Source organism: Tachyglossus aculeatus, chromosome Y4 (assembly GCF_015852505.1).
Source record: "Tachyglossus aculeatus isolate mTacAcu1 chromosome Y4, mTacAcu1.pri, whole genome shotgun sequence".
NCBI classification, from domain to species: domain Eukaryota; kingdom Metazoa; phylum Chordata; class Mammalia; order Monotremata; family Tachyglossidae; genus Tachyglossus; species Tachyglossus aculeatus.
In genome coordinates, this window is record NC_052096.1 from 1,509,222 (window position 1) to 1,522,462 (window position 13,241).

The following is a 13,241-nucleotide window of genomic DNA, read 5'->3' on the forward strand; positions in this document are numbered from 1 at the left end:
TTCATCATCATCATCATCATCAATCGTATTTATTGAGCGCTTACTGTGTGCAGAGCACTGGACTAAGCGCTCTAAGGACAAGTTGGCAACATCTAGAGACGGTCCCTACCCAACAGCGGGCTCACAGTCTAAAAGGGGGATGATGGGATTGCCCATCATCCTTCTCCTCCCTCCCCCCAGGTGTTTGGGGGGGATCCAGGGTCAGCTTGGAGCTGATGACTTCCCTCCCCGTGGGTGGGGTCCGTTTGGAAGCAGGGGGTCGCCCCCCCCCGCCCCCCAGTTGGTTCAAAGGCTCCCGTGGAGGCCAAGGAGCTGGAATGTGGTGCCCCCCCCCCTCAGTGACCAAGGGTCCCGGAGGCAGTGGGGTGGCCTGGGGACCTTATGCCCGATGGGGTTGGAGCGAGATGGGCCAGATGTCGTGGAGGAGTTGAAGGGTCTTGTCCCTCTGAGCCCTCGAGCCTGGTGGGGGGAGGCAGGCCCCCCACCCCCAACACCTCCCCAGGGTCCCAGGAGGAAGCAGGTGCGGCAGGTCAGCAGCCGCCCCTTGGGCTTCTCGGGGACAGGAGGGGTGGAGCCGAGGACGAGGAAGGGAGCCAGAGCCAGCGGTTGGAAACGGAGGCCCTAAAGTCCCGGGAGGCGAGTTCAGGCCGGGAAAGGGAAGCCCGAAAACCGGGGCGGGGGTTGGAGGTGGGGAGGAGTGGGCCAGCGGGGCCCGGAGTGAGGCAGCCCGGCCTCCGCCCACAGGCTCCGGCAGGTTTCGGGGGAGGCGCCTGCAGGACCCATCGTACTCAATGAGCTTCCAGCGCGATGTCCGATCGCTCGGGGCCGACTGCCAAGGGGAAGGATGGAAAAAAGTATTCCTCGCTCAACCTGTTTGATACCTACAAGGGCAAGTCCTTAGAGATCCAGAAACCCGCTGGTGAGGGCACCGGGGGAGGTGGGGGAGTGGGGGTAAGGGGGGGGGGGAGTAGAAGCGCACCCCCTCCCACAAAGGCGTGTCTGCGGCTCCGTGCGCTGGCACGTAAGAACCGGAGGCAGAGAAGCGGGAATGGGAGTGTCCCGGGGGCGACTGGCCCCCTCGTGGGCCCCGGGACCCCCCAGTCCTACAGGAAGCCCCCACGGAGGAGCCAGGGGGATGGAGCCTCTGGATCCTGGTCCAGGGTGGGCGGGGCCGAGGGGGCTCCGTGCCCGGGCCGCCCCCCACTTCTGCCCTGAGCGGGCTCTGAGCTGCCCTGATGACAGAGAGGGAGAGCCTGGAGGGGGTCTGGAGGGGATGCTGGACTGGGGACAGTGGGAGGGGGGCGGCCCACTTACGCCTACTCTCCTCTCTCGATGACCCAGTCGCCCCCCGCCATGGCCTGCAGAGTCTCGGCAAAGTCGCCATCGCCCGGCGCATGCCGCCCCCAGCCAACCTGCCAAGCCTGAAAGCCGAGAACAAAGGCAATGACCCCAACGTCTCGCTAGTGCCCAAAGACGGAACAGGATGGGCAAGCAAACAGGAGCAGACCGACCCCAAGAGGTAACCCGGGGAAGGCGTGGGGGACCGGGGAGGGGCGGTGGCGGGTGGGCGCTCTGGTCCGGCCCCTCCCACAAAGGCGCGTCTGGGACTCCCGTGCTCAGACGCGTAAGAACCGGAGGTAGAGAGATGGGCCGAGGGGCCCCTCAGCCGGCTCCCCCCTGCGGGCTCCGAGGGGCCCCCGCCCCACACCGAGACCCAGCCTGGGGTCTCCGGGCTGTCGTGGGGGGCGGTGACAAAACCTCCGAGTTGTTGACGGGGGTTCGGGGGGTTCGGGGTGGGGGCGAGTTTCTGGGCTCTGATGCCCAGGGCAGCCCAGCCTGGTTCATCCTCCCCCGTTCCCCCCCACCCCCCCGTGTCCCTGCCCTCCACCAGTTCCGATGCCTCGACCGCTCAGCCGCCGGAATCGCAGCCACCGCCGGCTTCGCAGACGCCTGCCTCCAGCCAGCCGAAGCGACCCCCAGCGGGACCCGAGGTGGGGGCCGGGCCTGGGCGGGGGGGGTGCCAGGGAGGGAGGGAGGGAGACCCCCCAACCTTACCCCAACCACCTCTCCCTCCGCAGAATGCCCCTTCGGCTCCAAGCGCGGCAAAGTCTTGGGCGCAGGCCAGCGTCACCCACGGAGCACACGGGGATGGTGAGTGAGCCGGGGAGGGCCTGGGGGTTCACGTCCCACCCCGAGCCTGCTGCCTTTAGGAGTTGGTCCCCCTCCCTCCCCCCCACGTGTCCCCATCCCCTCCGTCTCTCCCTCTTGGCTGCTGCAGGTGGAAGGGCATCAAGCCTACTGTCGCGATTCTCTCGAGAGGAATTTCCGACCCTGCAGGCGGCTGGCGACCAGGACAAAGCTGCCAAGGAAAGGGAGTCTGCCGAACCGTCGTCTGGGCCCGGACCAAGCCTCCGCCCCCAGAGTGAGTCCCCCCCTTCCGGCCCGGCCCCTCAGTCCGTCAGTCCATCCTTCCGTCCGTCAGTCACGGGTGGTCGTTGAGAAGGCCCTCGTTGGGTGGGGAGTCCTGGACTGAGTGGGAGAGGACGATACGGCAGAGTTGGTGGACGCGGACCCCGCCCACAGGGAGCTTCCAGGCTCGAGGAGTGAACGATAGCTGCCGCGTTTGCTCAGCGTTTACTGTGGGCCGAGCTCCGTGCTAAGCGCTGGTTAGATCCAGGATCGTCGGGTCGGACCCTGTCCTCATCCCGCATGGGGGCTCCCGGTCTAATAAGGAGGGGGAACGGGGATCGAATCCCCATTTTACAGATGAGATCGCCGAGGCCCGGGGCAGCCACCCAGCGGACAAGTGGCGGAGCCGGGAGTCGAGCCCGGGTTCTCTGACTCCCGGGCCGCTGGGGCTCCGCTCCCTGCGGGCCGACTTGGCTAACCCCCCTCCTCTGCCCTCCGCAGATGCGACCACCTGGAGGGACGGAGGTGGGCGGGGCCCCGAGGAGCTGGAGGGTCCGGACTCCAGGCTCCACGCAGGGCTCCAGCCTGCCGGCCCACCCCAGTTCCCTCCCTATCGCGGAATGATGCCGCCTTTCGTGAGTCGGGGCCGGGGGCTGGTTCTCGGGGCGGGGAGTGCCGGGGCTGGAGCGAGAAGGTGGGGCTGGGCAGGGTGGCCCCGGCCCCCCACTGAGCCTCTGTCGTCGGGGTCCGTTGCAGATGTACCCCCCGTACCTACCCTTCCCTCCCCCTTACGGACCGCAGGGGCCTTACCGCTACCCCACGCCTGATGGGCCCAGGTGAGCCGAGGGAAGCGGAGGGGAGGGGCGGAGAGGGGCGCCCGGAGTCCTCTTGGGATCTGACAGCGTCTCCCCCGTCCCGGCAGCCGCTTCCCCCGCCTGGCGGGGCCCCGGGGTGCGGGCCCCCAGCTGCGCCTGGCCGAGCCCGTCAGCCGCCCGGCCATCCTCAAGGAGGACAACCTCAAAGAGTTCGATCAGTTGGACCAGGAGAACGACGATGGCTGGGCCGGTGAGAGTGGAGACGCGATGCCACGTCGGCGGGGGGCTGGGGGGCGGTCCCCGGAGCCCGGGAAGGAGGGACCTTTTGTCCGTCCTATGTGCGCAGCGTGTCCTGACACCGAGCCCGATGGGACGACGTGTGCCAGCAGGCCCCGGGGGAGGTGGCCCTGCCCTTCCCTTATCCTCTGTCCTTTGGCGCCCCTTCCCTTCTCCCTCCCCACAAAGCGAGGCCAAGTGTTGGCCTGGCCGCGGCCCCGTGGGGCTCTGAGAGAGGGGACCCCTTGTGCGGGTCGGCCCGTGACCCTCCCCGTGACGCCCTTCACCCGCCGCAGGGGCCCACGAGGAGGTCGACTACACCGAGAAGCTCAAGTTCAGCGACGAGGAGGACGGGCGCGACTCTGACGAGGAAGGGGCTGAGGGCCGGTGAGGAGGGGGCCGGGGCGGAGGGCTGGGGCCGTTGGGGAGAGGTTGCTCCTCTTCCACTACATGACCCTCTCGCCGGCCACCTTGGCACGCGTGTGGGCCACGCGACGGCCCGCTCGTTTCTTTGGATGGGTCGATCCTTGTAGGTAGAGTGGAAAACCCCTTGTGGGCAGGGAACGGGCTTGTTTATTCTGTACTTCCCCAGCCCTTGGTGCGCTGTTGGGACCTCGGTACATGCCGCTGCCCCTACCCCCACCGCTCTCGCTCTGGCTGGCGGACGGGGGAGGTGTGCCCGGTGGCTGTCGGGATGGGGTTTGTAGTCGGGGGATCTCGCGAAGGGGCTGTCCCAAGAGAGTGGGCGAGCTCCTATTGGTCTGTTCAGGATGGGAGAAGACTGTAGGTGGTTGGGGGAGCCTGGCGATGGATCCGTTGGCATCCTCTCACCTGCCCCCCGCCCCCTCCGCAGCAAGGAGCCCCGCCCTGCCGGCGAAGAGCGGCCTCCTGGATTGGAGGCCGACGGCCAAAAGGGGGGCTCCCCTCCGGCGGAGCCGCCTCCCCCCAAGACCGCCTGGGCCGAGAACTCTCGCCCCCCTGAGGGGGAGCCCGGGCCCCCGCCCCCCAAGCCGCCGCCGCCGCCGCCTCCGCCTCACCGAGGCCCAGCTGGCAACTGGGGACCCCCTGGGGACTATCCGGTAAGGACACTGGGCAGGGGGCGGCAGCAGGAGTGGTGTTGGGGAGCCCGGTGAACGGGGCAGATGAGCGGTTCTGGAGCAACCGGGGCCCGGGGCGGCTCCGGAAGGGAGGAGGTAGAGCTGAAGGACCAGGTCCCTTCTCTCCCTTTCCCCGCTCCCTCCGTCCCGCAGGACCGTGGGGGACCCCCCTGCAAGCCCCCGGCCCCGGAGGACGAGGACGAGGCCTGGCGGCAGCGGCGCAAACAGTCGTCGTCCGAGATCTCGCTGGCCGTAGAGCGGGCCCGGCGCCGGCGCGAGGAGGAGGAGCGGCGCATGCAGGAGGAGCGCCGGGCCGCCTGCGCCGAGAAGCTCAAGCGACTGGACGAGAAGTTTGGGGCCCCCGACAAGCGGCTCAAGGCCGAGGCCCCCGCCGCTGCCGCCGCCCCCCCTGCCCCGGCCGCGGCCCCCGCCACCGTGGCCGCCGTCCCGGCCCCCGCCGTCGTCGCCGCCGCCCCGCTCCCGCCGGGCCCCCCCACCGCTCCGCCTGCACCTGCCCCATCCCCGGAGAAGGAGCCCCGGGAGCCGGCCGTGACCCCGATCCCGCCCCTGCCCCCGGCCCCGGCCCCCGCCTCGGCGCCGCCGCCCGGCCCGGCCCCGGCCCCAGCAGGCGGCAACGGCCCCGGCGGCTTTGATACCGGCCCAGGTAGGCCACACGGCTAAGCGGCACCAGGCCCGGGACCCGGGCTGGGCTGGGTTCTTGCCGCTGGATGGGCGGGTGCCGGAGGGGAGGGAGCCCAAGAGAGGGAAGGGGCGACCTCCCTCAGCTGTGGGCTCTCCAGGGAAGGTGGGATGGAGCCCATGGTGCTGGAAATGCCAGGCATGGACGGATGGACTGGTGGATGAGTGATCCTGGCTTGGTGGAGGTGGGCATCGGGCCCCCGCTGGCCCGTTATGGAGGGGGAGGCCTTAACCCCTTCTCTCACTCCCCCCCCGCCCCCAAATCTGCTTTCTCCCCTACAGCGGAGCCCCTGCTGCCCACAAAGGATGGGCCCGAGCCGTCGGAAGAGGCCCCCCAGCCGGCCACTCCCCCAACACCTAAGGTGGAGCCCAAAGTGGATGGGACGGGGACGGGGCCGGCCCGGCCGCCCCCCAGCCAGGGCCTGGGCTACCCCAAGTACCAGAAGTCGCTGCCTCCGCGCTTCCAGCGGCAGCAGCAGGTGAGACTGCCGAGCCCCCGGCTCCCTGCTTCTCCCCCCCCGGCTGGCCCGCTCCGGGCCTCACCCCCACCAGCCGCCCGCCAGGCACCTGTGCCCCCTTCATCTCTCTTTCACACACACACACACCCCTGCCCGTCCTTCCCCCAGGAGCAGCTCCTGAAACAGCAACAGCAGCAGCAGTGGCAGCAGCAGCAGCAGCAGCAGCAGCAGAGCTCAGCTCCGCCCACCCCGGTGCCGCCCTCGCCCCCTCAGCCCGTGGCCCTGGGCCCCGTGCCGGCCCCGCCGGCCCCGCCCCAGCCGCCCAAGGCCCTGTACCCAGGCTCGCTGGGGCGGCCCCCGCCCATGCCCCCCCTGAACTTCGACCCCCGCTGGATGATGATCCCGCCCTACATGGACCCCCGGCTGATCCAGGGGCGGGCCCCGCTGGACTTCTACCCGCCGGGAGTGCACCCTTCCGGTGAGGAAGGGCAGCGGAGGGATCGCCCGGCGGGACCGGGGACGGGGCGAAGGCGGCGGCGGCGGCGGCGACCCCCGAGGGCAGGCCGCGGGCGGGCCCCGGGTCCCCAGAGCCGCGGTGACCCGAGCCGGCCTTGCCCCGCCAGGCCTGGTTCCCCGGGAGCGTTCGGACAGCGGGGGGTCCAGCTCGGAGCCCTTCGACCGGCACCCGACGCCCCTCCTGCGGGAGCGGGGCACCCCGCCGGTGGACGCCAAGCTGGCCTGGGCCGGAGACGTGTTCGCCGCCGGGAACGCCGACCCCCGGCCCCTGCCCTCGCCCCTGCGTCAGGCGGCCGACGAAGACGACAAGGGGATGAGGTGAGGCGCGGCGGGCGGGCGGACGGGGGCCGGAGGGGGCGCGGGGGTCGGACCGGGGGTCCGGCGGCCCTCGAGGACTCATCTCTGCCTTCCTCGTCTCCCACTTGTCTCTGTCTCCCGCCCAGGAGCGAGACGCCCCCGGCTCCACCCCCGCCCCCTTACCTAGCCACCTACCCGGGCTTCCCCGAGAACGGAGCCCCCGGCCCCCCTCTGTCCCGCTTTCCTCTGGAGGAGCCCGCGCCCCCCGGGACGCGCCCGGCACCCTGGGCCCCCGGCGACGAGACTCCGAAGCTGCCGGCTCCCCCCAAGAAGGAGCCCCCAAAAGAGGAGGCCCCCCCCGGCGTCCCGGAAGCCGGGCGCAAGCCGCCCCGCGGGGCCAACGGAGGCCCGCCCCTGCGCCGCGAGAGCCGAACCGAGACCCGCTGGGGCCCGAGGCCCGGGAGCAGCCGCCGCGGCCCCCCCGAAGAGGCCGGGGGCATGGGGGCCCCTCCGCCCCCGCGCCGGGCCGGACCCATCAAGAAGCCCCTGGGCCTCCCCAAGGCGGAGGAGTCGCCCGCCAAGGCCCCCGAAGCGGCGGAGGAGACCCCCAGGCCGGACCCCCTCAAGCCACCCAAAGTCAAAGCGGGGATGGTGGCGGCGGCGGTGGGGAAGGAGCCCCCGTTGGGAGGGGGCGGGCCCCCGGCCCCCAGCCCCCGGCCCCGCCGCGATTACTCCTCCGAGGGCCCCGGGCCCTGCCGGGGGCGGGGCCGGGGGGAGTACTTCGCTCGGGGCCGCGGCTTCCGGGGCACCTACGGGGGCCGGGGCCGCGGGGGCCGCGGAGGCCGCGAGTTCCGCAGCTCCCGGGAGTTCCGGGCGGAGGACGGGCACGGGGTAGGAGGGCCCGGGCCCCACCCCCTCCCGCCGCGGGGTCGCACGGCCAGCGAGACGCGGAGCGAGGGCTCCGAGTACGAGGAGGTACCCAAGCGGCGCCGCCAGCGGGGCTCCGAGACGGGCAGCGAGACCCACGAGAGCGACTTGGCGCCCTCCGACAAGGAGGTGGCCGTGCCCCCGGCCGCCCCGCCGCCCCTCCCCGCGCACCCCTCGCCGGCCCCCGGAGCCCGCTTCCCGGCCGCCCGGGGAGGGCGCGTCTTCACCCCCCGCGGGGTGCCCTCCCGCCGGGGCCGCGGGGGCGGGCGGCCCCCGGGCATGGCCGCTTGGAGTCCCCCGGTCAAGGCCCTGGGCCCCAAGAAGCCCCTGGGGGGGCCGCCGCCGCCGCTGCCGCCGCCGAACAAGGAAGCCGTCGTCGTCGTCATCGGGGCCAAGGAGAAGACCCCGGGCGGCGGCCCCATCCTGGGCCCGCCGCAGCGGGCCGGCCTAGAGGACGGCGAGCGGCCGCGGCGCAGACGGCACGGCCGGGCCCAGCAGCAGGACAAGCCGCCCCGCTTCCGCAGGCTCAAGCAGGAGCGGGACAACGCGGCCCGCGGGGCGGACGGCCCCCCGCCGCCCCCCGCCCCGGCGCCGGCCCCCGACGAGCCCCCCGACGCGGCCCCGGGCTCCGCCCCCGCCCCGCCGGCCCCGGCCCCGGCCCCGGCCCCGGTCTCCTCGCAGCCCGCCCAGCCGCCCCCGCGCCGGGTGGCGGCCAAGTCCCCGGACCTCTCCAACCAGAACTCGGACCAGGCCAACGAGGAGTGGGAGACGGCCTCGGAGAGCAGCGACTTCGCCGGCGAGCGGCGCGGGGACAAGGAGGCTCCCCCGGCCGCCCTGCTGACCCCCAAGTCCGGCGGCGGGGGGCCGACCGGGGGGCCGGGGCCCCGCCCGGAGCCCAGCCACCGGGCCCGCGACCTGAGCAAGCGCAGCTTCTCCAGCCAGCGGCCCGGCATGGAGCGGCAGAACCGGCGCCCGGGGCCCACGGGCAAGGCCGGGGGCGGCGCCGGGGGAGGGCCGGGGGGCCGGGCCGGGCCCGGCCGTGGCGACAAGAGGAACTGGCCCTCTCCCAAGAACCGCAGGTGAGGCGGCGGGGCCCGGGGCCGGCCGTGGGGGCGGGGCGGGGGCGGGGGGCGGGCGAAGGCTGAACCCTGGTCCCCGTCCCCCGCTCGCCCGTCAGCCGGCCCCCAGAGGAGCAGCCCATGGGGCTCCCCCTGCCTCCCCCGCCCCCCAGCAGCTCGGCCGTCTTCCGCCTGGACCGGGTCATCCACAGCGACCCAGCCGGCATCCAGCAGGCTTTGGCTCAGCTCAGCGGCCGCCAGGCGGCACCGGAGGCGGCGCCCCCGCGCCCCAAGCCGGGGCCCCCCCGCCGCGCCCCGGGCCCCGGCCCACTACGAGCTGCCCCGGGCCGGCAGCCAGGGCACCGCCAGTACCGGTGAGGGCCGGGGGCGGGGCGGGGCGGGGCGGGGCGGGGGCGGCCAGGGGCGCTCACCCTGCCTCCTCCTCCTCCGCTTCATCACCCTCCTTTTCGTTCTCCTCCCAGACCCCCATTTCGTGGAGCCGGGGCCGGCGGCGAGGGGGGTGGACTCCGCCGGGGCTAGCCCCTTCCCCCCCAAACGGCGGGAGCGGGGGACCCCCCGCAAGCCAGAGCTGCTGCCGCCAGAGGTGAGCGGGGCCCGGGGCCCCTGCCCGCTCCGGGCCCCGGATCCCAGACTCGGCCGTCCGCGTCGGCCCCCCGGCCCTCCCGCCCTCTCCTCGCCGGCCCGGGCCGCCTCCCCTCCCCCTGACCTCCCTCTTCCGATCTGTCTCTCCTCCCCGCCGTCCAGGAGGCCCTGCCCCCTCCCCACGGCCCCGCGTTCCTGGGTCCCAAGCCGGAGGGGCCGGGGCCCCGGGGGGAGCCTCGGGATCCAGGCACGGAGACCCTGGCCCCCCACATCTGGAACCGTCTGCACGGCAGTGAGTGGGGGTTGGGGGGCGTCGGGGATGGGCCGGGAGAGGGGGGTCACGGCCCGCCCCCTCCCCTCTGACCTCGGCCCCCCGGTCCGTCGGCCCCCCTCCCCCCCGCAGCAGCCAGCCGCAAGAGCTACCGGCCCGGGGCCGCCGAGCCCTGGATGGAGCCCCTCACCCCGCTGGAGGACGGGCCCGGCACGGAGGTGAGAAGGGGCCGGGGTCCCGCAGACGGTCCCCGCCGGCCGCCCCGCCCCCTCCAGCTGACCCCTTCCCCCGTCTCCTCTGCCCCCCTCTCCCCCCCCAGATGAGCCAGTCCGACAGCGGGGTGGACCTGAGCGGCAGCTCCCAGGTATCTTCGGGGCCCTGCAGCCAGCGCAGCTCTCCCGATGGGGGCCTCAAGGCGGTGGGGGAGGGAGCCCCCAAAAGGCCGGGGGGCCCCTCCCCCCTGAGCGCCACTTCCGCCGAAGGGCCACCGGGCCCAGAGCCCCCGGACCCCTCTCGCAGACGGCCGCCCGCCCCCCCGTGACGGGGATAAGAAGGTAGCGGGCGTCCGGCGCCGTTCCCCCCCTCCCCGCTCCAGCCCCCTCCCCCGCCGGCCCCGGGGGCTGACCCTCCGCCTTCCCCTCCAGGAGCCGCCCCCACCCCCCGGCCCCATCGGCACCGAGCGGGGCCAGCGCGCCGACCGGGGCCAGGAGACCGCCGGGGTCCCCAGGGACCCCCACCGGCCCGGGCCCCCCATCCAGTTTGGAGCCAGTGATAAGGTGGGGATTCCTGAGGAGCGGGACTCTCTCCCCCAGCTGAGGGCCGCACCCCCCCACCGCCCTGCTGCCCCGCGCTCTGACTCTTTGCCCCCATCCCCCCCACCTACGCCACCCCAGGACTCGGACCTGCGGCTCTCCCTGGCAGAGGGCGTGAAGCCCGAGGAGGATCTGACCCCAGCCGGGGGCGAGGGGGTGAGTTGGGAGGCGGGGACCGCAGGGGGGGATGGCGGTCCGGGGTTGGGATGGGGAGGGGTGAGGCGGGGTCGGTGCCTAGTTTCTCCGTGGCCTGACGGGCCCTGTCCCCTCCCGTCCCGGCCCCAGCCTGCTCCGGGCCCTCGGGACTGGGAGTTGCTCCCTCCCAGGTCCCAGCCGGCAGAGCCGCGGCCCAAAAGCCTGGGCCCCCCGCCCTGCGGGCCCGAGCCCGGACCCTCGCCCGGACCCTCGGGGCCTCGGCTCTACCCCGAGCTCTTCTACGGCGGCGCCGGGCCCCCCGGCTCTCAGGTAGCACCCGTGGCCGGCCCTCGGCCCCGCCTCCCCACCCACGCTCCGTGTCCTGCCTCGGCCGGCCCCCCCGTCCCCGTCCCCCGACTGAGCCACTCCTGCCCCACCCCTAGGTCCCGGGGGCCGCCGTGGACTCCACGCTACACCCCAACACGGGCGCCTTCCGCCCCAGCACACCTTCGCTGCACCCTTTCAGGTGAGGGGGCTGCTGGGGGAGGCGGGGACCCCGGGGAGACCCTCCAGGGCCCGGCCCTCGCTCATCCCTCCCTCCCTCCCTCCCTCCATCCCTCCCTCCATCCCTCCCTCCCTCCCTCCGTCCGTCCGTCCGTCCGTCCGTCCGTCCACCAGGTCGCAGCCGCTCTACCTGCCGCCCGGCCCGGCCCCGGGCTCGGCGCTGCTGTCGGGGGTGGCCCTCAAGGGCCAGTTCCTGGAGCTGTCGGCCCTGCAGGCGGCCGAGCTGGGCAAACTGCCTGGCGGGGGCGTCCTCTACCCGCCGCCGTCCTTCCTCTACCCGCCGGCCTTCTGCCCCAGCCCCCTGCCCGACCCCGCCCTGCTGCAGGTGAGCAGGCCGGCCCGGGGGCGGGTGAACACCGAGGGGGGCCGGGAGCGCTCGGGATGGCGGGCTGAGCCTCCACCCGCACCCCCCACCCCACCCTGCCGTCCCCCCAGGTTCGTCAGGACCTACCGTCCCCCTCAGACTTCTACTCGGCCCCTCTGCAGCCCGGCGGCCAGAATGGCTTCCTGCCCCCGGCCGCCCCTGCCCAGCAGGTGCTCGGTGTCCCCTCGGCCCCGGGGGAGCCCGCGGGGTGTGGAGGCGGGAGGGTATGATCCTGGCCAAGCTCCCCGCGTGCCCCCGCTGTCCCCCTGCGGCTGCACGGGGTCTCACTTGGTAACCCCCCCTTCCCAGATGCTGCTTCCCGTGGTGGAGTCCCAGCTGCCGGTGGTCAACTTCAGCTCCCTGCCCCCCGCCCCGCCCCCAGCTCCTCCTCCCCCTCCTCCTCCACTGTCCCTGCTGCCCGTGGGCCCCGCCCTCCAGCCCCCCAGCCTGGCGGTCCGCCCTCCGCCCGTGCCCCCGGCCCGGGTGCTGCCGTCTTCCGCCCGGCCTTTCCCCCCCAGCCTGGGGCGGGCAGAGGTGAGAGGGCCCGGTCGGGGGGCGAGGAAGGGTCGGGATCTCGGGCTGGGGGGGTTGAGAGGGCGTGGGGCAAGCGCTCGTTGAGGGGGTCGCGCCCTGTGAGGAGTGCCGGCCTCAGTCTGCCCACCGCAGGCAGGGGCCCTTGGGTGTGGGGCAAGAGCAGCAGCTTCCATCCCATCATAACCGACCAGCAGACTTCCCTTCAAAGCCTTACTGAGAGCTCACCTCCTCCAGGAGGCCTTCCCACACTGAGCCCCCTCCTTCCCCTCCTCACAGCACCTGTATGTATGCTTGTATGTATTTATTATGCATATAAAAATGGCATTTATTAAGCGCTTACTATGTGCAAAGCACTGTTCTAAGCATATATTCTAAGCATATATTTTATTTGTACCTAATTATTGTATTTATTTTACTTTAGTATGTTTTGTCGTCCGTCTCCCCCTTCTAGACTGTGAGCCCGCTGTTGGGTAGGGATCATCTCTAGATGTTGCCAACTTGTCCTTCCCAAGCGCTTAGTCCAGTGCTCCGCACACAGGAAGCGCTCAATAAATACGATTGAGTGAATGAATGACTGAAGCCCAGAGAGGTCAGGGGACCGGCCCCCAAGCCCCTGCCTCCCTGCCCCTCCAAAACAGAGGGGACCGGATCTCGGCCTCACCCTCCTTCCCTCCTTCCCGCCCTCAGCTGCATCCGGTGGAGCTGAAGCCATTCCAGGACTATCGGAAGATGGGCACCCTCGGGGGGGCCGGGGCCCGCACCCCCACAGCCGCAAGGTGAGCCCGGGCCGGGACCCCCACCCCGCCGCCGCCGCTTCCTTGGGGCCCACCGCCCCCTCAACCGCCCCATCTTCTCCCTCAGGCCCTTCTCCGGCCTCGGCTCCAGGCTCAAGGCCCCGCCCAACGGCTACAGCGGCATCTTTCGCACCCAGCGCTTCGACCTCTACCAGCAGGTGAGCCCGTCCCCTCCTCTCCCCTCCCCTCCCCAGCCCGAGGCCAACCCTCACCACCCCATCCGTCCTACCGTCTGCCCCAGGCCTCCCCGCCGGATGCCGTGCGCTGGACGCCGAAGCCCTGGGACCGAGCGGGCCCTCCTCCCCGCGACGGGCCCCCACGGAGGCCGGAGGAGACGCAGCCCCGACCGGGGGACAAGGACCCCGGCCTGCCCCCTCCCCGCTGAGGCCACCGCCGCCACCCCCCCCCACCACCACCCAGCCCTCGTCCCTCCCCGGGGGCCTGTACATAGATATAAATATATAAGGGGGGGACGGGACGGGGCAGGAGGGGGGCGGAGGGACCTTTCCCTCCCCTTCCGTGCGCTCCCTCCCCTCACCCCTCCTGGGGGTGGGGCCGTTTGTTTAAAAAAGAATAAAAGGCTTTAAAAAAAAAAGTCACGTGTGAGAGATG

The 13,241-nt window shown here is 72.7% G+C and overlaps 1 protein-coding gene across 1 annotated transcript; it reads left to right on the forward strand.

The window, feature by feature from the left end:
* The first annotated feature begins 807 nt into the window (after positions 1-807).
* Positions 808-13,152, forward strand: PRRC2A (proline rich coiled-coil 2A). Its single transcript, XM_038768566.1, is given in 32 exon segments — positions 808-919; positions 1,342-1,519; positions 1,892-1,991; positions 2,079-2,151; positions 2,279-2,422; positions 2,911-3,044; positions 3,166-3,245; positions 3,332-3,474; positions 3,797-3,887; positions 4,354-4,579; positions 4,751-5,261; positions 5,579-5,775; positions 5,923-6,232; positions 6,378-6,588; positions 6,714-8,573; positions 8,672-8,849; positions 8,851-8,926; positions 9,035-9,156; positions 9,318-9,447; positions 9,559-9,644; positions 9,746-9,958; positions 9,960-9,980; positions 10,071-10,202; positions 10,320-10,394; positions 10,524-10,703; positions 10,817-10,899; positions 11,052-11,262; positions 11,373-11,471; positions 11,611-11,835; positions 12,523-12,611; positions 12,697-12,787; positions 12,871-13,152. Coding segments are annotated over 32 exon segments (6,525 nt in total). The 3' UTR covers positions 13,015-13,152.
* Positions 13,153-13,241: the final 89 nt, after the last annotated feature.